Source organism: Malus domestica, chromosome 13 (genome assembly GCF_042453785.1).
Source record: "Malus domestica chromosome 13, GDT2T_hap1".
Classification (NCBI taxonomy): domain Eukaryota; kingdom Viridiplantae; phylum Streptophyta; class Magnoliopsida; order Rosales; family Rosaceae; genus Malus; species Malus domestica.
In genome coordinates, this window is record NC_091673.1 from 12,631,540 (window position 1) to 12,658,101 (window position 26,562).

The 26,562-nt window shown below is 37.5% G+C and overlaps 3 protein-coding genes across 3 annotated transcripts; 2 read left to right on the forward strand and 1 right to left on the reverse strand.

Annotated features, from left to right (window-relative positions):
* Positions 1-6,046: 6,046 nt before the first annotated feature.
* On the forward strand, positions 6,047-8,602 carry LOC103452865 (probable pectinesterase/pectinesterase inhibitor 21). Its single transcript, XM_008392401.3, has 2 exons — positions 6,047-7,138; positions 7,571-8,602. The coding sequence occupies exons 1-2, from the start codon at positions 6,100-6,102 to the stop codon at positions 8,266-8,268; spliced, it is 1,737 nt and encodes a 578-aa protein (XP_008390623.2). The 5' UTR covers positions 6,047-6,099; the 3' UTR covers positions 8,269-8,602.
* A 6,208-nt stretch (positions 8,603-14,810) lies between these two features.
* On the forward strand, positions 14,811-19,366 carry LOC103452864 (condensin-2 complex subunit H2). Its single transcript, XM_008392400.4, has 11 exons — positions 14,811-15,309; positions 15,394-15,493; positions 16,079-16,188; positions 16,265-16,407; positions 16,498-16,933; positions 17,028-17,203; positions 17,281-17,445; positions 17,531-17,626; positions 18,212-18,313; positions 18,450-18,608; positions 18,754-19,366. The coding sequence occupies exons 1-11, from the start codon at positions 15,108-15,110 to the stop codon at positions 19,132-19,134; spliced, it is 2,070 nt and encodes a 689-aa protein (XP_008390622.2). The 5' UTR covers positions 14,811-15,107; the 3' UTR covers positions 19,135-19,366.
* A 5,197-nt stretch (positions 19,367-24,563) lies between these two features.
* Positions 24,564-26,161, reverse strand: LOC103452866 (RING-H2 finger protein ATL2). The gene has a single exon (XM_029091613.2). The coding sequence runs from the start codon at positions 25,943-25,945 to the stop codon at positions 25,055-25,057; it is 891 nt and encodes a 296-aa protein (XP_028947446.1). The 5' UTR covers positions 25,946-26,161; the 3' UTR covers positions 24,564-25,054.
* Between the last annotated feature and the right edge of the window lie 401 nt (positions 26,162-26,562).

The window sequence follows — 26,562 nt, forward strand, 5'->3', positions numbered from 1 at the left end:
CCTTGTTGCCTTTGATTTTTCTTTTCACATAAGGGAGTTGTTCTCTTCTTTTCTTCTTGACATGAGAGAGGTTTTCCTTAATTTCTTCTCTCTTTGTTCATACTTGAGGTTCTAATTGAGGATGAACCATGTGTCCTATGTTGGGGCTTAAAAAGATTTCACTACTTTGGAGATGTTTATCTCACAAAGAAGAATGTAATGCAGCGGAATTGATAGGCAAGACAAAGAAAGAACACTCAATGTATTACACAAGATTTTTATTCACTCACAAACTTAGTACAAGAGGAAACACTCAAACACTCTTAGAAGCTTTGTTGCTTCTTCTCACTTCTCACTACTTGCTCTCTTGGTTGTTTCAAATGGTGTGGATGCCTTCTCCTTTTATAGGCATGGATGGAACCTTGGAGAAGCATGGAAACATCATGCTAGATATATCTAGATAATTTCACTACCTTCCTATGCTAGAATTATCTACACTAATCTTGTATGTTGGTGGAATCCTCACTATTCTTCTTGACTCTTCCACCAACTTGAACTTTGCTAGAATTCTCTAGCATGTGCATGGATCTTTCTTTGTGCATGGGCTAGATCCATTATCTTTGGGCCAAGACAAGATTACAATTCAACATCCCCCCTTAATCTTGTCTTGTGACGCCGATTGTGTTCCTCAATCTGACAAAGTCTTCTTGCCTGAGTGGTTTGGTGAATATGTCGGCGACTTGGTCTTGTGGCTTCACTTATTCCACTTGCAATACACACTCTTATGTAGTGATAGTGGGTATCTATGTGTTTGCTCCTGTCATGGAATACTAGATTCTTTGCTAGAGCTATTGCAGACTTGTTGTCGACATAGATCTCTGTTGGCTCTTCTTGTGGCATGCTTAATTCTTTTAGCAAGTTTCTCAGCCAGATTGCATGACAGACATATGAGGTAATGGCTACGTATTCAACTTCACAGGTAGAGAGAGTGACAATTGGTTGCTTTTTTGACATCCATGTGAATGCTGTGTCTCCCATGAATAACACAAATCCAGTAGTGTTTTTTATATCGTTGGAATCTCCTGCCCAATCACTGTCGCTATATCCAACAAGTTTGTAGTTATAAAAATTTGAATAGAACAAGCCAAAGTTAACAGTACCTTTAAGATATCAAAGAATTCTTTTGGCGGTCTTCAATTGTGTAGTTGTGAGATTCTCTATGTAGCGACTGACTAATCCGACGGCATAAAGAATATCTGGTCTTGTGCAAGTCAAGTAGCGCAAGCTTCCAACTAAACTCTTGAAAAATGTTGGATCTACACTTTCTCCTTTGTCATGCTTAGTTAGTTTAACTTCACACTCTACTGGCGTGCCTATGGGCTTGCAGTCATCCATTTTGAACTTTTTCAGTATCTCCTTTGTGTAGCTTTCTTGGGAGATGAAAATACCTTCTTCGTTCTGCTTGACTTCAATGCCTAGGTAGTATGCCATCAGCCCGATGTCGGTCATCTCAAATTCTTTGGTCATCACTCTCTTGAACTCTTCATACATGCTTAGATTACTTCCGGTAAAGATTAGATCATCCACATATAAGCACACAATTAGAATATCTCCATCTTTGACTTTGACGTAGAGAGCATGTTCATAAAGGCACTTGATGAAGTTGTTCTCTTGAAAGTACTTGTCGATGCAACTATTCCATGCTCGTGGCGCTTGTTTTAACCCATAGAGAGCTTTCTTCAACTTCATAACTTTGTCTTTATGCCCTTTGATTTCATAGCCTGTCGGTTGCTGAATGTAGACTTCTTCTTCAAGGACTTCATTTAGGAAAGCGGACTTCACATCCATTTGTTGAATCTTCCATTTGTTTTGAGCTGCCAAAGAAATTAGTAATCGTATAGTTTCCAACCAAGCAACGAGTGCAAATACCTCATCATAGTCGACTTCGGCTCTTTGACTATATCCTTACACCACTAATCTCGCCTTGTACTTGTCGACCTCTCCGTTGACATTCTTCTTTGTCTTATACACCCACTTGAATCTGATGGCTTTGTGTCCTTTCGGAAGAATAGCGAGTTCCCATGTATCGTTCTACTGGATTGCTTCAATTTCTTCATCCATTGCTTTCCTCTACTTAGTATCTTGCACTGCTTCTTGGAAGTCAACTAGTTCACAATCAGCAAAGAGACATAAAAGTGTAGGATTATCGAGTCTTTCAGCTACCTCATAGAGATCTCGTAGACTTCTTTTGCGTGGTACTTCTCTTTCATTTATACTCCCACTTGATGATGTTGATGTTGGTGAATTACCATGATTGGTTGATGTTGGTGAAGCGGGTGGAGTAGTGGATTCTTGTTGAACATCTCTTGCTTGCTCCATCATCCTTTGTTCATTATCTTCTTCAAACTGAGGTAAGAAGTGAAGATCACATGCATGCCGGCCAAAATCTCATTCTCCTTCTTCATCGAACGTCACGTCTCGACTGATCACCGTATTCCCATTGTTCAGATTATACAGTGTATAGCCTTTTGAATTTGAGTCATAACCGATGAAGATGAACTTCTCACTTTTGTCGTCAAGTTTCGTCCTCCTCTCATCTGGTACATGTACATGGGCTATGCTTCCAAAAACTTTTAGATGAGAGGTACCTAGCTTTCTTCCACTCCATGATTCTTGCGGAGTCTTTCCCCACACACTTCTTATTAGAGACCGATTTGATAGGTAGATAGCACATGCTACAGCTTCTGCCCACAGCTCCTTAGGCAATCTCTTACTTTTGAGAATGCTTCGAGTCATGTCGAGGATGGTTCGATTTTTCCTTTTCGCCACACCATTTTGTTGAGGGGATCTTGGAACTGTTAAAGGTCGACGAATTCCATTGGCTTCACAGAATTCTTGAAATTCCTTCGAAGTGAATTCTCCTCCTCAATCAGATTTCATGGCTTTGATCTTGCAACCACTTTCTTTTTCTACGGCGACTTTGAACTTCTTGAATGCTCCAAATACCTTTAATTTTTGCTTCAAGAAATACACCCAGGTTTTCCTTGAAAAATCATCAATGAAGAGAAGGAAATAATTATTTTTACCCAAAGAGCTTGGTTTTATTAGACCGCACACATCAGTCTGAATGAGCTCGATTGGCTTCTGGGCTCTTGTGGTCAACTCCTTTGGAAAGCTTTTCTTGAACTGTTTCCCAAGTAAACATCCTTCGCAAGCTTGATCAGGACGACTGATGCACGGTAAACCTCTCACCATCTCCTTCTTAGACAATAACTCTAGTGCCCCAAAGTTAAGATGCCCAAAACGAAGATGCCAAAGCCAGGATGTGTCTTTGTAACATGTTTTGAGGCACTTTGCAACATTGTTTTGAATGTTCATGGGAAACATCCTATTCTTTGACATTTTCACCTTGGCAATTAATCTTCCTTTGTCATCTCTAAGAAAAATGCTATAATTTTTCATGTGAATATCATAACCTTTTTCTAAGAGTTGTCCCAAGCTCAAAATGTTGTTTTTCATATTGGGCACATAGTAGACATTTGAAATTAATTGGTGACCACCATTTTTTAGGGGAATAAGGATGTTACTTTTTCCTTTGACATGTATTTTAGATTCGTCTCCAAAAGAAATGTTGCAACTCACCGATTTATTGAGCTCTACAAACATGCTTCTTCTTCCGCACATGTGATTGCTAGCACCGGTGTCAAGGTACCATGTATAGTCTTGGTCTCCATCATTGTTCTTGCATGCTAGTAGCACAATGTCATTATCTTCTTTCTCTTCTTTCACATAATTGACCTTCTCATCAGGCCTGTTGCTTGGAGCTCTACATTCCCAAGCATAATGCCCAAACTTTTTACAGTTGTAGCATTGAACTTGAGATTTTTCATACCTCAAGTTTGAGCGCCCTCTTCCATGACCTTTTGTTGAGCTTCATCCTCTTTCGTAGTTGCTATGGTTGTTGAAGTTCCAACCACGTCCATGTCCATGTCCACGTCCGCGACCTCGACCGCGACTTCTTTCGTACTGGCTTCTCTCGTTGTCTAAGCTTTCTTCTTTCTTCTTTGGCTGGACATGCGTCTTGAGGAGCTGCTCATCATTCCCTTGCCTCTTCTTATGTTTCTCTTCATATGCTCGTAGCGAACCCATTAATTGTTCTATACCAATTTCTTCCAAGTTTTTAATTTCTTCAATCGTCACGACAATGTGCTTGAACTTGGGGTCCAACGAGTGTAATAGTATCTTCTCCATAATTCTAACATCTTCTAACTTTTCTCCGTTTCTTTTTAATTGATTGGAAACGGCTAAGACTCTTGAAAAATAATCAGAGATTGATTTAGACCCTTTCATTTGTAGAGATTCGAACTCACCTCTTAGTACTGGAAGACGAACCTTTTTCACTTGTTCGGCACTTTTGTAAGAGGTTTAAAGCTTCTCCCATGCTTGCTTGGCAGAGGTTGCACTTGAGACCTTCTCAAAGCCATTGTCATCTAATGCTTGGTAGATGAGGTAGAGAGCCTTCTTGTCTCTCTTTCTTGAATCTTTCAAACTCTCCTTCTGGGGTTGGGACAAAGTAGCTTCATCTTCTGGCTCAATGTAGCCTTTCTCCATGACTTCCCATACATCGTGTGCTCCCAAAAGGGCCTTCATTTTGATACTCCAATTATCGAAGTTGTTGTTGTCAAGCACTGAAACTTGGAAGGCTGCCATAACGTTGCTAGCCATACATAGCTCTGGTACCACTTTGTTGGGGCTTAAAAAGACTTCACTACTTTGGAGATGTTTATCTCACAAAGAAGAATGTAATGCAGCGGAATTGATAGGCAAGACAAAGAAAGAACACTCAATGTATTACACAAGATTTTTATTCACTCACAAACTTAGTACAAGAGGGAACACTCAAACACTCTTAGAAGCTTTGTTGCTTCTTCTCACTTCTCACTACTTGCTCTCTTGGTTGTTTCAAATGGCGTGGATGCCTTCTCCTTTTATAGGCATGGATGGAACCTTGGAGAAGCATGGAAACATCATGCTAGATATATTTAGATAATTCCACTACCTTCCTATGCTAGAATTATCTACACTAATCTTGTATGTTGGTGGAATCCTCACCATTCTTCTAAACTCTTCCACCAACTTGAACTTTGCTAGAATTCTCTAGCATGTGCATGGATTTTTCTTTGTGCATGGGCTAGATCCATTATCTTTGGGCCAAGACAAGTTTAGAATTCAACATCCTCCTGGTGTTGCTATATAACTTCTTTTTCTTCAAGGTGGTAACGAAACATGTTACTTTTGTTGCACATTTCTGACTCATACCTTCTCTTTTTTCCTCTTTCGAACTCTGATACAGTGATAAAATTTTAACAAAAAAGAGAAGAAGAAAAAAAGAAGCTCAGTGGTCTGCTTCTTCAATGGAGTCCAGAATTGTTCTTTCATAGATTGAAAAGATACATATTATTCTCCCGCACTCTTTTCGCAACTCTACATGTTTTATAAGTCTGAAGAAGGCTTCCTTGTAACTTCAAACCCTTTCATTTATTTGGGAGGAAAACAAACCTTTTCATTTGAATCACACAATTAGATATATATTTGTGGAAACACACCTCTCTCTCCGATGCTAAATAAATAGAGTAGCTCATAGATGTTTTCCAACTATATATTAATATTATAACAAGAACTAGAACATTAAATTTACATATGCTTCCTCCTATTCACACCAATTCGAATTCGTTTTCCGACAGTTTAGATTAATACAAAATTACTAATACAATTGAACCATCAAACTAATTAAGCTACGTACAATCTTTCCAGTAGTCGTTGGTAGTCCACGATTGGAGGAGTTAATAAGCCACTCTTAAAACACAGATCAATTATCCCCTTATAATTAAGGGTCCGCAAATAGCTTAATTAATTTGAAGGTTCCCAAATTTGGAAAACATTAAGGACCCCTGATAATTTTATCGTGACTTGCAACTCTCCAGCCCCAGGTTCCTTAACAGAATTACCGGCCACTATAAAAAAATATAAAAATAAACTCCCATGCAGTATAAAAAATAACAAAAGAAACATGTTACGTACGTAAACGTTAATTACCAAAGACCTGTAAATTTCTTCAACATGAACGCTGAACATAATAAGAAGAAGAAGTTCGCCATCATCGGCGTTTCATCTGTGATTCTAGTAGCCATGGTGGTTGCCGTAACGGTTGGGGTAACCACAAAAAACAAAGTAGGGGGAGGGCACAAAAACTCGGACGGCGGGCATGTCACCACGTCGACCAAAGCAATAAAGGCTATATGCCAGCCGACGGATTATAAGGAAACCTGCGAGAGGAGTCTGGAATCGGCTGCTGGCAACAGCACGGAGCCGAAAGACCTCATCAAGGCAGGTTTCAACGTTACCATGGACAAACTTCGGGCCATCATAAAAAACTCCACCACATTGCAAGAACTGGCCAAGGACGAAAGTACAAACCAAGCTCTAGAAAATTGCAAGGAGCTCTTGGAGTATGCCATCGACGATCTCACGACATCTTTCCAAAAATTGGGTCCTTTCGACATCAGCAAGATCGATGATTACGCGGAAGATCTCAAGGTCTGGCTCAGCGCGGCTATTACTTACCAACAAACATGCTTGGACGGGTTTCAGAACACCAAAGGCGACGCCGGCGACAAGATGAAGCGTTTCTTGAACACCACGCAACAGCTCACCAGCAACGGACTTGCCATGGTGACCGAAATTACTTCCGTGCTTGGGTCTCTCAATTTGAAAGCAAACCGGCGTCGTTTGCTGGCAGGGGGAGGGGGTGGAGGTAATGCGAAGAATGCTCCAAAGGTTATTCCTACGTGGATCAACAATAAGCGTAGCCTCGACGTGTCTACCGTGACTCCACAGTCGATTAAACCGGACGCAGTGGTGGCTAAGGATGGGAGTGGACAGTACGAGACTATTGGTGAAGCTGTGAAGATGATCCCGAAGAACAATGCGGACAAGACGTTTGTGATTTATGTGAAGGAGGGAGTGTACAGTGAGTATGTCATGATTGACAAGTATATGACCAACGTCATGTTGATTGGGGATGGCGCTACTAAGACCAAGGTCACCGGTAGCAAAAACTTCGCTGCGGGAGTCCAAACTTTTCAGACTGCAACAGTCGGTAAGTATTTGAGCGAAGTCTCTTACAAACTTTGTTCTCTTTGGGACATGTATACGTGGCATGTGTAATATAGATTTTCACAATATGACAATATAACAGACATACTAGCATAACATAGCGTAAATTATATGTAGCTGTTTGAGACTTGAGAGATTATTTCGTTGTAAGGGACGACATAGGATTATAGAATGACCCGAACTCATACATGAATCATGACGTTCTTATGATTAATTATGACTTACTTATGAATCGTGATTGTTCAAGGGCCCTTGAAAATTCAGCTGAGCTCATACATAACATTGTACATTAGCAAACTACATATGATTTATACTTATGTATTATAATTTTAATCATAACCAATATTTAGTATTAACAATTTGACAACATATAACACGTTAATAATTAACTAGTTGATATTTCATTGATATGCAGTTGTAGTTGGGGACTACTTCATTGCTAAGGACATAGGGATTGAGAACTCAGCAGGAGCCGAAGGGCACCAAGCCGTGGCTCTGCGAGTGCAGTCGGACTTGTCCATCTTCTACCGCTGCCAAATGGACGGGTACCAAGACACTCTCTACACTCAAACCCACCGGCAATTCTACCGCGACTGCACCATCAGCGGCACAATCGACTTTATCTTTGGAGACGCTGCCGTAGTGTTCCAGAACTGCAAGATGATCGTAAGAAAACCAATGGACAACCAAGCTTGCATGGTCACAGCCCAAGGGAGAATTGACCGGCGTCAGCCCTCGGGTATCATCCTCCAAAACTGCACCATCTCCGGGGACCCGGAGTACATTCCCGTGAAGGACAAGAACAAGTCGTACCTGGGGAGGCCGTGGAAGAACCTAGCTAGGACCGTCGTGATGCAGTCGCAGATTGATGGCATCATTGCTCCGGAAGGGTGGATGGAGTGGACGGGTTCGAACAATCATCAAAGTTGCTGGTTTGGCGAATACAGAAACAGAGGGCCTGGCTCCCACATGAGCAAGAGGGTGAAGTGGAGCGGCATCAAGAATCTTAGTGCCGACCAGGCTGTCGCTTTCACCTCCGGTAAGTTTGTTGAGGGTGATAAGTGGATCAAGCCCAGCGGTGTGCCTTACGTTGCTGGCATGGTTTCCGTTTAGGGTTTTAGACAAACAGTTTAGTGGCCTCTTTTATATTTTCAACATTCCGAAAGGATAGGAAAAGAAGAACATATGACTAATAATCTTATTCTTTATGTATGATTGTTGTAGATATTGTTAATCGTGTGGCTATCCGCAAGTATATTTGGAGCCCATATATGTGTAATATTAGATATTTTGAGGAGTCTTAGTTTTTGTAAATTGTAGGAGACCTTAGATGTTTATATCCATGGTCGTCCGAATACACTCAATTCTTCTAATTTTCTTCATTCACATTCTGTCCTATTTTTGTAACAATTGTAATCAGGAAATATAAGAAATTGGCATTTTATGATCTTGAGTAGTTATGATACTATGTTTTTTTTTTTTTTTTGAGTATTTATCAAATATAGCAAAAAAAATCACCTTTAATTTCAAAAAAGTAACTTTTTATAATAATAAAATTCAAATATATCCAAAATTCCACTTAAATAGACACAAATACCTCAAATTTAATAATCAAATAAATTAAAGGCTTTTTAGCCACCATTGGCTCAAATTCCGGTCCAACTTCACATTCGCTCCTACACTCCACCACCATAACCCTATCCCCTTTGACCCCCTCATCATCGACATTGAGCGCTACCTCAGATACTTCGAGTGAGAGTAGCAGAATTTCAATCATGCCTTCAACGCCTTCCTTCTTCCCACGACTTGAATCTCAGCCCCTGTCGCCAATTCATGGATGCAGAAACTCTTTCTGAATCACATCAATTCTCTATAATCTTCGAACCCAATTGGAAAAGGAAAATTTTAAGAAAGAAACACTAAATTTATCTCAGGGTGCCAAAATTTGGATTGGAAGGTGGATGGTTTGGATTGTGAGAGAATAAGGGTTTAGGTAGGTTAGGGCTTTTGATTTGGGCATGTATGTTGGATTTACCCACCAAATGTAGAAGACGACTTCTTCTTTTTGTTTTTATTTTTTTTATTTTTTATTTATAATTTCTATTTTTATAAAAATAGTTTTTAAAGTTAATTCACATGTCGTTATATGATTGTATTTGTGAGCCCTACATGGCACCACATCATCGTAATAACAGAGCAATTGATAAATTTTTTACAGAAAAACTAAAATGATCACAATGGACAAACTCAAAAAAAGACTAAAATGATTCATGATAGACAAATTCAATGACACTATTACTGATTTTTATTGTTAAGCACCAGACTTAGGAGTTATGTAAATGTTACGAACCATTTTGGCTAAAAGATCTTTAATTTATTTGATTGTTGAATTTGAGGGTATTTGGGTCTATTTAAGTGAAATTTTGGATATATTTGAAAGTTTTTATAAAAAATGACATTTTTGAAACTAAGAGTTAGTTTTTGGTTATATTGAGAAATACCCATTTGTTTCCCTATCTAATGTGAAGGAGTACACTTTTAATGTAATTATGATACTAGTTTTAGGTTTTTTTAACTTTAATTAATTTGTTGTTGGTGCAATATCAAGCTTTCTATATGTTAATGATATATTGCAATATAGTTTACAATTATACATAGTTAAGAGTAAACGTACAAGCGAAGAGTTTTGGATTCTCTAATATAACTATGAGGAGTAGTTTACAATTATACATAGTTAAGAGTAAACGTACAAGTGAAGAGTTTTGGATTCTCTAATAGAACATTACCCTTACATATGATATGAGGAAACTTAAGAATATTGAGAGTTTTGGATTCTCTAATGTAACATTACCTTTACATTTGATATGAGGAAACTTCAGAATATTAAGAAAATGTTCAAAAACAACAAAGTCTTATTCTACTAAGTAGGATCCACTGTATGAATCCTAAAATGCTACTGCGCCCAAATTTTCGCCAAGTTTTCCGTTAGCTCCAAGCATTCCATATCTTTTTTTAAAGTCTATTTCCAAGTCTTTCTCTACTATTTTTTCCCTAAGCATATGTCTCATAATTGCATTTCCTAACCAAAGTATCTGTAGATATTCGTTTCACATGTCTGAACCACCTAAACCAATTTTTTCTCATCTTATCTTCAATTGTGACAACTCCTACTTTACCTCGGATATGCTCGTTCTTAATCTTGTCCCCTTGCCCACACATCCAATTCTAACGAAGCATTCTAATATCCGCTACGCTCATTTTTTTGCACATGTTGATACTTAACTGCCTAACATTTTGTATATTAAAGCATTGTTGACCTTATTGCTTTGCTTTAAAATTTTCCATTGAGACTTATTGCCAATGACAGAAATTATTCTTACAGAAGTTGTGAAGGTGGGTTTTTTTTTTATATTTTTTTTTTTTACACAAGATAACGTTATTGACTTAAATTGATAGTTGTTAAGGAGAGAAGGATCGGTAGGAATCGAACCTACACCAAGATGCATAAGCATCATTGTTTCCACCATTGTGATAAAGCATCATCTACTGTGAAGGTTTTTGTTTGGCAAACATAAAAATATTATGAAATATAATGTGTCAATTAATCAATAAATGAGAGGTGATATTTAGCAAATATACTAGTGGTGGTGGAGGTTGCGGTTGTGACTATAAGGGCTTGAAAGACAAAGTCTCACATTAGAGAAAGAACCTTGCAAGAGCTTATAAGGTGTTAGCTCATTCCTCATATGTCAATATGGTGGAACATCAAATTTCTTTATGGTATCAGAGTAGGTTGACCAACATGTGAAATCCAACAACTACAAGTATTTTATGTCACTTGATTTGCATTGTTCACATGCTAAGTTTGAACATTGTCATACATAAAGAGGCATGTTGGCGGTGAAGATGATGGTTGGGATCATGTGATGGCAAGGTGGTGATGGTCATGATCATGGTAATAGCGATGATGGTGGGTGTGTAGCGGAAATGACATCCAACATCTGCAACTAGTTGAAAATGGGTGGGAGCACCACATAAAACAAGCAACACAAGCTAGGGGTGGGCATGGCCCAAGCCGTGTCCAACTTTGGAATAATAACCAAACTGAACCCCTTTGGAAATGAAACAGGGAGGAAGGGGTGGGGCAAGGCGGGGCCATATTTTTAAAAATAAAACCAGATTTAACCCGACTTGTTTGAAATAGGTCAGTTCCAATGGGTCCACAAGTCCATTTCCTGATGCCAAGAATTCTCCAAAGGCAACGTTAAGTAATGCTTGTGTTTATCTTCTACTTCCTCGCTACAAATTCCTAACTAGAACAAAATGCAGAAAAACTCAAATCTAGAATTTGTATCCACCTAAGTTCCTAACTAGGACCAAAGGCAGAAAAAACCCAAATCAGTGAAAATAATAAAAAAAAATCCTAAATCAGACTCAAATCAGTAAACAGTGTAATAACTGAAATACAGGTGTGAATTACTGATTGGTTAAAATATAATAAGGAGAAATGTAGAAGATTGCAGCATAGGAAAATTAGTTAGAAATGTGGTATTATAAAAGCTGTTGTAAAACGTTTGCTATTCATTCAATACAGTTAGTCATTTTCTTTCCGCTGCTTATTGTCTTTCTCTCTCTCTCTTCAAGCTTCCTTGAATTCTTTGATCTTCATCTTCTTGAAATCATTTGTTCTTGTTATCACAGTGAACCTTTAATGAACTCGAGGATCTTTTTAAAGGCTCATGGGCTCAAACCAAGCAAACCAAGATCGACGAAGATGGTGGTCAGGTGGTGGGTGAGAGGTACCTCGATCGACAAGAAATAGGCTAACACTAGAGTGGAAGATGCTTCGGATGCGGCTTAAGATTTTTACACCACTAGAGGGTGCTGCAAGGGCAAAACAGTTACCAGCAAAAATTCTGAGTGTTGCATGCCGTGATCACCTTCTCATTGCTGATATTCCTATGGCAAAGGGCATTTCTGCAGCAACCACCACTACTCTTGTCAAGATTGTATTCGTAGCTCATGTCGCGAGCTTGGAGAATGGGTCAACATGGTGGTCATGTGGTGGGTGGGAGGGACCTCAATGGACGGGATGAAGACGAAGAGTAGAGAGAGAGACATAGACTAGATCAGGTGGTGAGTCTGAGAATTTTGGATATTAGAGTTGGGAGAGACACAGACTGAGAGAGGGAACATATTGATATTTATTTGATATGTGTGGGAAATCACAAATCAATGACGGAAACAATTCGACCCAAAGGCTCGTTTCCTCAAATTTTTAGACTCGCCTGCCCCACTAATTACGTGGATCCGTCCCACCCGGCCTTGTTTTGTGTTTAAAATTTTAAACTCGCTTCAAACCCACCCTAACCCGCAAGGACCCGCCTCAACCAACGAGTCCAGAGCCATTGTGCCCACCCCTAGCACAAGCTGCAACCACTGGAAACAAACACCACTGTGTCACATCAGCAACAACAACGTGAGGAAAGAACAAAACCCCAAGATGATGGCAACAAAAAATACCCTAACTATCAATGTGGACATTTCATACTCACAAAATAGACTTATTAGCATCAGAATTGGCAATTTTCAGAAAGCTCAACCTAAGTCTAATAATGGACTTAATTAAGATAAAAAAAAACACCCCCATCTAGTTGACAATAATTCTTGAATCTATGTTTCGCTCTCTCCAAATTTCGCATACCATATCATGGTGGTACTTCCATTGAAAGCTTGACCGTGTCCTCTATTTTTATATTAAATTTGAAATTCAGTTTATGTCTCTCAAAAAATAAAATAAAAAAATCGCTTGCATCTGCAATCACTTGCACTACAGAGACTCAGAAAAGCAGTTGCTTGCAGTAGTACAACGTCTGCAATCAACAAGTAGGCCCCTTCTTGTTCCCAAATCCAACAACTGCGGTGATGAATTCCCGGTTGTAGTGCAAGCGCTTGTAGACGTAGCCTTTCGGCTTCTTCTTGTCTTGCTTGGCGACCTTTGGGGTCTGACCCCTAACTTTCCCGGCACGTGCGAGCAACCAGCTGTGAACCTTACCCATGGCTGATTGCAGATACTGCTGCTATTTTGCTGGTAGATAGACTGAGAACGACAGGGCATATATATGTGTCTATTTATCATTGTTTTTTTTTTTTAACAAACAATAATATCTACACTGGAGGTGTGGAGTGAGTTAATCTTACAAATGTGGTTCAACTTCATCTTTGGTTAGAATCGAACCTAAGACCTCTCACTTACAAGTAAAGAGTAATTACCATAGTATTGAGTGACATCATTTTTATGTTTCTTCCTTTTTCATAATTTTTAATTTCAAACTAAAAATGGGAGTATCATAAGTGAGATCGTACTATTGTACCATACCATAATTTCTTCAGAATGGGTGATAGTTTTAGACCATTTCCAACTCTTGGGTTAAAACTTAAAATTTTTCACTCGAAAAATTTAGATTTTAACTCAGAAATAGTTCTCCTACTCTAACCCTTATGGGTTAAAATTTTAGCTCGATATTATTAAAGAATGAATTTAGGATCAATTTTTTCTTAAGGTAACTTTAAAAAAAATATTATGTCGACTATTCTAATTTAATTTTATGAATATTTTAATCAAAAAGTATTTTGATTCTCATAAACATTGAAAAATCCCTAAACCGACATCATGAAACTCGATGAACACTATGAAAGAATATGAAACACATAAAGAATTTTTTTTTAATTACTTTAGCCATTGGATTTAAATTTGGACCGTTTGATTTTTTAATTTTTTTTTACCATTAAGTTTGATCATATTGGATGTTAGCTATTGAATTCAATGAATACAAATGTAAAACTACAAAAAATACATACATATATATATATATATATATATGTAGTGCGCCAGCCTTACTAACCTAAATTTTCTCCAGAAATGAGTTTTGGATTAAAGCTTATATTTGCCCCAATGGTTGAAGTAAGTTTGGATAGGTTTGAAACCTAAAATTTGAGTTTTATTTCAATGACTGGAGGGTCCTAAGGAAATAAGTGTTTGATATGAAGGTGGATTGTCTGCCCTCCTATTTCCATACTCTTCCCATTCATTCCTGTTTATGTGATCACGGTTAAGTCACGTCAACATTTTATATTGATTTTTTTTATAAAAATAATAAAACAAAATGTAATAGGAATATAAAATATTGACGTGGCTTAACCGTGACCATACAAAATAGGAGATGATGAGAAGAGTATAGAAATAGGAGGGCAGACAATCCACCCTGTTTGATATATATATATTTTTTTGGTAAAAAAAGTTTTGATATTTGATAGGGCTTCATTTGACGAAATTAACGTTAAAAAGTAGGCTCGTGCACGTCACGTAATCAAATTAAGAATTAAATTTGGGTAGTTACATGTAACTTTTATTGTTTTAATGGTAAAATACGCCAAAGTGAAAAAGTTAAGGTATCACTGGTGCAATTTTAGCTTTATTATTTTCAAGTACATAAAAATAGAGTAATGTTAGGTAGGTTAAATTTTTTAAATTAAATTTACAAATTAAATAATGTAGTTGTAAATAATTAAATAACTAATTAAGTATTAATTAAAGTGATTTTTTTTATTAGTAATACAATTTGATTTAAAAATTTTAATCCCCAGTATTATTCACACTACAATTACAAAGGAGCGGGAAACGGCCATAGAAACTTTTTGAATCTCTCTCTCTCACTCACTCTCTCTCTCTCTCTCTGTGCTCGCTCTATCCATCTTCCTGCCGAAACCAAGCTCACGAATTGCAGGCACAGAGTAAATCCTTGAATTTCCGTCATTCACACGCTTTCATTTCCAATTTCGACTCAAATTCGCCGCTTTCCGAAAACCCCCAAATTGAAAAACCCAAGTCTCCACCAAATGTGAATCCGGCACCTCCACAATGCGCCAATGCCCAATCCAACTCACAGGAGATGACTAACACGAGAGACGAACCAGGTGGAAGCGGCAGCGGAGGCGGCGGTGGCGGATTTCATAGAGTGCAAGCAGAGCGTGACCTAGAATCCAATTGGGAACTCGATCTCGCACAGAAACTCGAAGAATATTTACTCAAAATTTGCTCCGGTGAAATACCCACCGAAGCAGAAGGCCATGTCGCTATTAATTTCGCCGAAGGTGTTCCTTTTACTTCAAACTACTGTTTTTGTTTTAAATTTATTTACGTTCGGAATTGTTTGTGACAATTTTTGTTTGGTGTAGCTGCGCTGCTGCTTCAAGGTTCGGTCCAAGTGTATAGCCGGAAGGTGGAGTATCTGTACTCGTTGGTTTTGCGTGCCTTGGAGTTCCTTACCCAGAAAGGGTTGGTGTTTCTTTCCCCTTTCTTTTTAAAATTTTAAGATGTTGTAAACTTATTTTATTTCTTTTCTTTTTTCATAAATATTATGATATTATCTGAGTAAAGGTTTGTACTTTGTGTATATGGATCCAGATATGTGCATTTGTGTGTCTGTTATTTCAAAAAGTCATTTTATTTCAGTTCCCGTGACTATAAGCAAAGAAGATATAATTAAAACAATAGGCTGTGTAGGACTGACATCTGAAGAAGCACTATAAAACTAGAAATTTAAACTAAGATAATAAATTTAAGAGCAGATACTGGATAGGAGAAAATAATTAAAGAGATTCATATAATAATCAGGTTGTGTTAAGTCTTGTAATAATTAAGGTAAGTCATTAACCTGGTGTTGAGTTTCTGTTTTGTCTAAAGTTTTCCGCTCCTAGGAAAAAGATAGTGATGATGATGATGATCATATCATCATTATTAGGCGTAAGCTCTACGTTGCACTATAAACTGTGCTTTGGAATTGCTTACTTCTCTCTCTCTCTCTCTCTCTCTCTCTCTCTCTCTCATTAGTTTTCTTATTTTACTGTGTCTTTTACATAGGCAGCATGAACAATCTGAAAGAACATCTATTCGGCCTGAAGAAGGTGGGAGTTCCCATGCTGCTTCTGATGAAGAAAATGATATCTTTTGGGGCTTAGATGACATTGCAGGTAGCCATTACTGTCTTATTCTGTATGGAGGTATAATTGTGCAATTGTCATCCACTGAAATCAATTTGCTTTGCAGTTGAAACAAAGAATTGCTTAGATAGTCCATTGGGCAGAGATGCTCCTCTGAATCCCTTTGTGAAGCCCCCAGCAAATCTAGTTGTACTCGAAGGTGATTGCCTAGATACTACTGGTGATTTCGGAGAATTAGAGTCATATCTGGTACCGTAGTTTCTTCCATCTATTAGTTTTTTGGATAGTTTGCTCAATGTATGTATCTAAGTTGTTTGGTTACAAAAAATATATTTGCAGCTTGCCACCAACAATCTATACCAGGATTTCATTTTATTAGATCCATGTGATACAGTAGCAGTAAATGATTATTTGTATGTGGATGGAGTTGGTAAAGGACCAAATAGTGCTTATAGGGTCACCTCAGAACGAAAAAGTCATCAGACTCCCAGACGTTCAGGTGGAACTGCATGTAGGTCATCTCTCCATAAGGGGAAGGATCCTAATATGATTCAATCTCCTATCGCCGGTTGCAGTTTTGAGGCAAACAATTGTAATATTAGGCTTGATCCTCCTGCCTGCAATGATTTTGGCGATGGTACTCAGGGATTTGATATTGATGATAGATATTCAGAGCCCGGGGACTTGGATGATTCCGATGATGATGATGATGATCCATGGAAGCCACTGAATCCCCATGAACCTGGGAATTTGAAAGTGAAACCTTTTCGGAAAGGTTGTTTTCAAATGTTAGTTTTTTTGAAGTTACATTTATTAATTATTATGTGCCTAACACCATGCTTCTCTTTCATTATGTTTTCCACTAGCAGTCAAAGCTTCTAAAAGGAAAGGTTTCAATTGTACTAAGCTGGCCTCTATTATTACACTGTTTCCACCTGCAAAATTGTACGGTACTATTAGTCCAGAGCTCACAGAAATGTGGGAGATTCGACGCCATGCCGAGGAAAGACAAAAGGGGTCCCAATCTCCTCCATTATTTGAAAAGGTTTGTGTTACAGAACTTTGTGTAGATGTTTTTTCTTTTTTTTTGGTTGGTTGGTGAACTTGCTTTCTCATTTGCAGCTACGGGTATCACTTGTTAAAGGAAGACAAGAATCCTTTGATGCCTTTAGCAATCCTATGGATGGAAATGAGGATACTGAATATGATAACGAGATCCCTGATTTTGGGCAAACAGATGCTGACTTGCCAGAATTCATGGATGATGTAACTCGTCACAATGATTTGGTTAGACTGCACGGATAATTGATTATAACATGACTTAAAAATGAGTGGGAACGTTTTAGATTGCTAATCTATTGGTATTATACAGAATGAGGACGGTGGTCCTCACTTTGGTAATGATGAACCATTTGATGACGATCCAAATCCTCATGCAAGCCTGGAAGATTTGTGTCGCTCTCACTTGGTAAGTATACATTTCTAACTTTGTTTCTGGGTTTTGGCAGTAGTGAAATGTTGAGCCGCTATATATATCTTGTTAGCTGGATTTCGGAAGAGGTTGGGCATATTTAGTCAATGGATTTCTGGGTTATATTTTAATTGGCAACGGAAATTTGATAGTTTGATCTGCAGCACCATTCAATACTCTAATCCACATAGAACACTTTGTAATTGAGGCCAAGAGTCTGAAGCAAAGTGCTTTTTTTTGTAAATACAGTCTTACTTTATAGGTTTATTAGGATGGATTCTTTATTTCAGCATGTTAGGAAGGATGCATATTCTCATTAGGGTGGTTTTGTTTGTGAACTCTGAAAAGTATCTTTTAGCAGACACGAAAATAGTTTTTAAGGCATTTCAGGTGAATAGATCATGGAAGAAAGAGCCCAGTTCATATTTTTTTTTTTGCTCGCAATGTGTTTTGTCTAATTTATTTTTCTTTTGCCTCTTTTCTTTCACCTTTGGGAAAAATTATATGGTATTTTTCCTACCATTCTATCCTCTGGTAAATAACTGCAACTTTTTGGATGACTACCTATGTTCCTTCTTGTAGGACGCTCTCCTTGCTAGCATAGCTGAAACCGAGAAACAAACTGAACTAGCTGCTCGTGTTTCAACATGGAAACACAAAATTGAGTACAACTTGGAAGAGCAAGTAGGTTCCATCTCTTTTGCTTCCTTTCTGTGTGTCAACACTTTTCTTATGGAAAAGTATATCAGAAGCTGTATTACATGTTTTCTTCTTGTTTTTCCTCTACTGGTTCAATAAAGGAGTGCTATGTTTTTCTTAGGAATCACACCCTGCTTTTGATATTCATGACTATGGAGAAAGAATTCTTGATAGACTATCCTTTGAACCAGACAATGAGAATGTGTTGTCATTTGCTGATGTTGTAAAAGGTCAGCAAAAATATGATGTCGCTCGGAGTTTTTCTGCGCTTTTGCAACTGGTATTTCTCTTGTACATATAAGCACATGTTCTGTTTGATTTAGTTGGTGGTGCTAAACCCCCATCTGTATTAGCTCAGATTTTATTTGTAGCTTTCTGGGTGTTAATTTAACAATTGAGTTCCTATTTAATATTAAAATTTTCAGGTGAACAATGGAGATGTTGAGTTGGATAGGAGTGGGGTTGCTGGTGAGTCCTTTTGTTACACAGCTGTGAATCCCTTTCATGTTTGGCTCCTTAGGCATGACAAGAAAAGAGAGGAGACTGGATTTCGGTTGTCAGGAAAGAGAGTTCAGTCTCCCTTGAGGAAAGCATCTCGAAAAGTGGACAACGGAAACACTGAGACTGATAAATCTTCCTCGGTCAAGTCTTCTTCTAAGGCACATAAATCAACAGGGACATCTCTTATAAATGGCAAGTTACCTATGAAAGTTGGAAACGTTGGTGGCAAACGATGCACTCCTGAAGCCAAGAGGAGAAGAAAGTCTCGATTTGTTGAACCAGTTAGCCTACATTCTGCAGGTTGACGCAAAATGTCATTAGCAAGTTTATCTATCATGGAGGCATTGCTGGACATCTGAAATCAACTGAAAATTGACCCTAATCTATGCACTTGTAGTTAACAAACAGTGAATGGTAGCAAACTGTAATATCTATTTAACGTTGGTATCCAATGTACACATTAGTATTGAGATCTTTGTAACACCATGTATCATTATCAATGGGGAACTACCTTGTTTCAAGGCCAAATTGTTTTAATGCTTCCCGTATTCCACTACATTGTCCGAAAGGAAGACCGGATTCATAACCCGACTATTTCTGCTTTCTGAATGGCATAAAAATGGGGTCTGTAGGACAAAAAATGTGTACGGAAGTCATTTACCCAAGTCCACCAAGAGCATGTTTTGCTTTTCTTGTTTTTGAAGCCAAAGTCAAAAGAACACAGCTTTTTCTGGACCGGAAACATGTGTCACAATCAAGGGACTTGTAGTGCTGGGTGTGTTCAGATTACTTTGTCTTAACATCCTTTGAAAGTTAATCTGAAACTTGTGGTGCAAGTTCAAAATGCACACTGCACATAAGTTTCCGCATTAAACGTAAAGAATGCGGAGCACTATTGGATTCATAAATCATTTTGAAGGGTCAATTGCATGCGCATACATGAATAAAATTAATAATTAAGGAGACTGGACTCTTTAAGATTTTTAATGATGAGGAGAATCAAATTCATTTTACATTTTTTATTACTCGAAAAGCTCTCTAATAATCTACCAATAATTTCCTAGATCAGTTCCAAACATGCTCTACTTTTCATATTTGGAATTACCCTCTTCATCGACAAATGTGAACTTTTAACTTTGATAAATGAGATATGGCATTTGTAATTTTATATTTTTAGTAAACAAAAATGACAGGGTCATGTACACGGCAAATTTTACATCATTTTACATGATGGAGTCACGTTCACGGCAAATTCTACATCATGTGGCATTAAAATATATGATAATTGTTTTTGAATGAAAAACATGAAATAGAAATACAAGTAGAGGAACCCAAATTGTACGTAACTTAATAAGGTCTAACACATCAAGTACATAATAAGGTCTACGACCCCATGCACACTGTGTGGCAATGTGACTCAAAGAAAATCTGATTGAGTATGTAATCTGGGTAGCTTAGCTTGGTTTTTCCAACTACGACGTTACTTGATCCATTTCTCATGCATCACCGCTACCAAAGCGTGTGCCGTGTGGAGAAAGCCAACACGACTTGTGTTTTTAGGAGATTAGGTCAAAACCATAAACAGTAAACTCTATGTATTTTCGCGTTGTGTTTTGATTTGGAGCTCTCGGTCGGGGACCTGGAAATCGTTTCATCTTTTATTTTTCGAATACGGATTTTGGTACCTCTTTTTAGTATTTACACTTTAAATTGATAGAATAATTTACATTGAATTCATCTAACCCGCGCCATGGTGATTTGAATGATCAAGTTTGCATATTTTTATCTCTACTAATTAATGAAACCCTCTTTGTCAATCAAAAGAGGGTGAAAAGACAAATTAGTCTTCTATCACACAAAAAAAATGATGGGCAATAATGTAATTTCATAGGTCCAAATTTTACTTTTTTTTATTGAAATCTTACCTACAGGTAATGTTAAAATACTTTCATTATTAGAAAAAAAAAACCCAAAAACAAAAACCTTCCACTTCCCCCACGTTCTCTCTCTCCCCCTCTCTCATTTTCTAAAAAAATGTATTCATACACATAAAGTGTGTAGACAAATACTAATATAACTTAAAATAAGTTAAAAAAAACTTGTTTACAAGGGTGATGCCATTTTAATTGTTGTTCGTTAAGGAATTTTTTTTTTTTTTTTTTTGGTGAAGAATGCATTTTCTTCTTTGACGCATACTTGTGACCGAAATTTCCTCTTGAGTCTCAATCAATCAACAGATTCCAGAAAATAAACGAAATATTATCCATCTTACTTCAAGTCATCTATTTATAAAAAGAAAACACAAGAGAAATACATTCCATTTCCAAAGAATTCACAACCAAAAATGAAATTGGAGTTGATAACTCATAAATTTAAGGGTTCTTTAGAAAATGGCCCTTGAAACTCTTATTTTCCAAACAAAAACCCACCTAATATTAAATATCCAAATAAAACCCAAATTTCAAATAGAGTACCATGTAGACAAATATGTAACCAATTATTATCACATATTTACAACTTATGCCACAAAACCCTAATTTTGTCAATAAATATTATTACTTACCCTAATTATGATTAGTAATTAACCCCATATGGAAAATTTCACCTCTCTTGTATGGTAAATATTAGGAATATATATATATATATATATATATATATATATTAATTTAACCATGTTCATAAACAATTATGGGCACATTTTTCATATGAAAAAAAAAATCCTTGTACAATCAGTTATTTTGCATCAAATAATATTGTTGGATAAAAAACAATAAAGAACCAATTAATATTCTTTTATGTTGTAGGTAAATTATTTTACCTAGATTATTACATACGTTAGGCATTTTTTGTTTGTTATCATATATGCTTGTTAAAAATAATTTATCTATATTTGTATGTAAAATATAAGTAAATTAATTTTGAATCAAATAGCATTTATTTTGTAGGTAAATTAAAATAGTAGTTCCATTATTTTGGTAAAGTTAAACAGTGCCTAAATTATTTCGTAAGAATTAAACCAAGACAAATTATCTCTACTAAAATAAAACAGTAGATATTCGACAAAAAATATATAAAAAATAAAACAGTAGATACATTATTTTCTTATAAGATTAAACAATAGGTAAATTATATTGTAGGTACATTATGTTTGTAATATAAAAAAAAAGAAATTGAAATTTATAAACAAAAAGTAGTAGATATATTATTTTTTAATCAAATTTCCTTTATTTGTAGGTGAATTATTTTCATGCATTATTATATATATTGGGCACATTTTACTACTAATATATATGTGTGCAATAATTTACCTATATTATTATATAAAATATAGATAAATTTATTTTGAAATCAAATAACATTTTTTATTTTATAAGTAAATTATTTTACATGTATCATTACATATATAGGGCAAATTTAATGTTGAAGATAGAGCTGTAAAGGTGAATGATTATGTGTTTTAAAAGGCTTAGATACAAAGGAAACGTGTTCTTGATAGGTAGAAACTTAACAGATTATTCATTAGAATATTGACCACATACTATTTTTGTCTATGGTTGAAATTAAGGTTTAAAGAAAAGTGGGTGATTTTTACACTTTTTTTTCTAGATCTATGCACTCTAAAGTATAAATTATTATTGTTACTTAGTATTACAGTCTAGTGGTGTTACTCTTTATTTGTAAGTGAGAGGTCTTAGTGTCACATCCCGGCCCATGGCGGACCACTTCCCGGGCCCGCTCCACCACCGTAGCACGATATTGTTCGCTTTGGGCTTACCATTCCCTCACGGTTTTGTTTTTGGGAACTCACGAGCAACTTCTCAGTGGGTCACCCATCCTGGGAGTGCTCTGGCCTCCTTCTCGCTTAACTTCAGAGTTCCTACGGAACCCGAAGCCAGTGAGCTCCCAAAAGGCCTCGTGCTAGGTAGGGATGAGAATATACATTTAAGGATCACTCTCCTAGGCGATGTGGGATGTCACAATCCACCCCCTTAGGGGGCCAACGTTCTCGTCGGCACAATTGACTCTGATACCATTTGTCACATCCCGGCCCAAGGCGGACCACTTCCCGGGCCCGCTCCACCACCGTAGCACGATATTGTCAGCTTTGGGTTTACCATTCCCTCACGGTTTTATTTTTGGGAACTCACGAGCAACTTTCCAATGGGTCACCCATCCTGGGAGTGCTTTGGCCTCCTTCTCGCTTAACTTCAGAGTTCCTACGGAACCCGAAGCCAATAAGCTCTCAAAAAGCCTCGTGCTAGGTAGGGATGAGAATATACATTTAAAGATCACTCCCTAGGCGATGTGGGATGCCACACTTAGGTTTAATTTTGGCCAACTGTAAATTTAAACTACATTATTGCTAGCCCATTGTAAGGCTAAGCCTACTCCCTCCCCCTTAATTCTTTTAGTGTAAATAATATCGTTTGTTAAAAAAAAAAACGAATTATCGTTCATTTTAAAAATAATTATGAAAAAATTTTTAAAAATACTAATTTAACATGAAAATTTGAGGAAGTTTTTGTGAGAATGTGATGATAAAGTTTTATATCGGTGAGTGATCAAATCATGCAAATGCTTATAAAAAATTAAGCTACTTCTCATCTTACTTGAAATAACGTCAAACAAAAAGAAAAGAATATTCAAGCAAAAAATAATGGTGAATAACACGTTGCAAATAACATCGTGGTGCAGGCTGCAGCAGCCGTCGCTGGTGACGGTGGCCTTACAAAGCTGTCATTTTATTATTTTCCTCTCCGTCGGCTGCGAAGGCTCTATGATTTTCCACGTGGTTTCTTTTTCATAAGAAGATGTTTCACTTCTTCACCAACCAAATTTTTAAATTTTTATTTAATAGACATTCTCATATCATATGGCCAGCTAATATGAGAAATTTATATATGAAATTGAAGTTTTCATCGTGCACATGTTGTAAGTACATTTTTACGTGATTGGTATTTGTTCACAAAAAATATTATACACTTGATTACGAGACATAGTCACATACGTAAATATCGTACCCCTACTGCCAAGACATCGTAATGAAAAAAATGATAAGACAGCGTGACAAAATAATCACAAACATCATTCAACATGGGGTTGTGACAAAACAATCCCAAAAATTATACGACATAGGAGTTCTGAAAGATCCTAATGGAAACAGCCAAATTTCTGCCGGAACCAAATCGTTTCTGTTTGTTACCCACTCAACACCATTCATTTGAAATTTCAAAACACCCAAAAATTCTTCTTTCTTTCTAATTTTTGTACCAATATATTTGTATAATTACAAAACAAGACAAAACGGAAAGAAAAAAGAGATATTTGACGGTTTGTCTTCTGAACTTGTATAGATGTTAATTTTTTCCTTGAACTCTAATTTTAGTCAATTACCCTGCTAAACTTTTATAATTAGTCAATTTTCTCCTAAACTTTAACTTTAACCGATTACCCTCAAAAATTTTATAGAAGCCCAATTTCCTCCTAGCGTTAGATTTTAGATTTTTCATCTAATTTTCATCCATCCAATTTCCATTCTTTTTTTCCCATACAGTTGTCGTTTGTCTGCTTGATCAAAATAGATAAAAAAATTGGATGAAAATTTTAAAATCTAGCGTCAAGGGAAAAATTAGCTATTTATAAAAATTCAGGAAGGTAATCGGTTAAAATTAAAGTTCAAAAGAGAAATTGACTATTTATAAAAATTCAAAAAAGTAATCAACTAAAATTAATATTAAAAAAAGAAATTAACAGCTTTATACCAATTTAGAAACAAATACAAATATGCCAAGAAAAAAACACATCAATGTAATGTAAAGGAAACAAAAATTATATATACACGTCCAAAAACAGCGCGAATTCCACTTCTCCTCTATCCCGCCACGTATAAATTTAATTTCCACATTTGCCCCGATTCGGTCAACGCTGACTGAATGATAGTCGCCGGATGTCTCCACCCCCAATTTTGTATAAAATTACAGCCACGTCACCTTTTTTTTTACAAAGATGGATTGTCTGGTCTCTCATTTCCATATTCTTTCTATCCCCTTTTATTTTGTTTGGTGTGATCACGGTTAAATCACGTCAACATTTTATATTCTATTATTTTTTGTTTTATTACTTTTATAAAAAAAATTAATATAAAATATTGACGTGATTTAATCGTGACCAAAAGAAAATGCAAAGAGTATGAAAATGAAATAGTAGACAATCCACCTCCTGTTTTTACTCTCTCCGAGTGCACTCGCTGGTCCCTTGTCGTCCACCGAGTTCGATATCCGACCCCGCCACCGAACTGGAACTCCCCCCGTTTCCTCCCGAAGGCGAAACGCCGCCGTTCCGTTTTTCCCTACTTAGCATTGTCCTAAACGACAACATCCGACTCATCGGAGACCTAAATGATTGACCGGCCGGCGATTCGCCACATCCCGAGCCGTCCCCCTTCCCCAAACTCTCGTTCCTTCTCGGAATCACGATGTTCGACGGCTTTCTCCGCGCCCCAGACGACGCCGTCTCGGAATTACAACACTCCGAGCACAAATAGGAGCTCGGACCCGGCTCGTCCGGTTCGCAGACATTCAGAACCACGTCGGCCCGGGTTTCGGACTCCGGGCCCGGTTCCACGGGTGCCCGGCAGAGGGGACACGTGGAGTGAGATTGGAACCACATATCAATACACTCGATATGGAAGCTGTGCTTACACTTGGGAAGCAAACGCCCCGTTTCGTCGTCCTCGAATTCCGACAAGCAGACGGCGCACTCCAAAATGGGCTGCTGCCGAAACTGCTCCATTTGACTCGATTTGGACGAGTAAACGAATACAGGGAGGGAATTAAGGGTGGAGGCGTCAAGGCTGCGGGTGGGGACGGCGGAGAGGGCGGCCGCGTCCTCGTGAAAGACAATATGGGTGCGGCGGTTCCGGCGATTGCGGCGGACATGGAGGCGGCGGGCGCGGAGGAGGTACCAACGCGCGTAGAGGTGGAGGCAGAGCATGAGGACGACGACGAAGAAGAGGATGACGATGGCGCTGAGCATGATCTTGCCGCTGAGCTCGTAGCCGTTGTAGGGCTGCATCGGGGAGGCGTCGAGATGGTCGGCGTGCGGGCGGCGGTCCATGGTTGGAGTGCAGGGAAGGTGTTTGATAATGTGTGAGAGAAAGATATAGAAAGAAAGAACATGAGAGATATTGGATGTGGAGAATATTAATAAAGAGGGGCAGAGTGAGGAGTGGGAGAGGTGAGAGGAAAGTTCATGGTGGTTTCATTTCAGTGGGTAATGGGTATGGACCATGGAGTGGGAATGTGTTTACTGCTGCTCTCCACTAATTACAGAAACAGAGAATGACACAGAACCCGCGTCTTGTACTATATTGTGTCTCAATTTTCAGACGCCAGACAGGGTTTGACGCGGAATTCAGCGAAATTACTGTCTTGCCCCTTGTTTCCTACCCTTCCTTTCTCATATTTGATTCATTTGCTTGTCTGCTTCTGGGAATTTCCCTCCCTCCCCCATCACAAAATCAATCAATCAATCAATTTTTAGCAAAAGAATAAAATGATCAATCAATCAATCATTTATTTATTTTTATAATAAGATTTGTATAGTTTTGGGTATTATTATAGGGACTTGGATTGTCTACCATTCTCATCTCATACTCTTTCCATAATCTTTTATTTCTGTGATCACGGTTAAATTACGTCAACATTTTATATTCCTATTACTTTTTGTCTTAT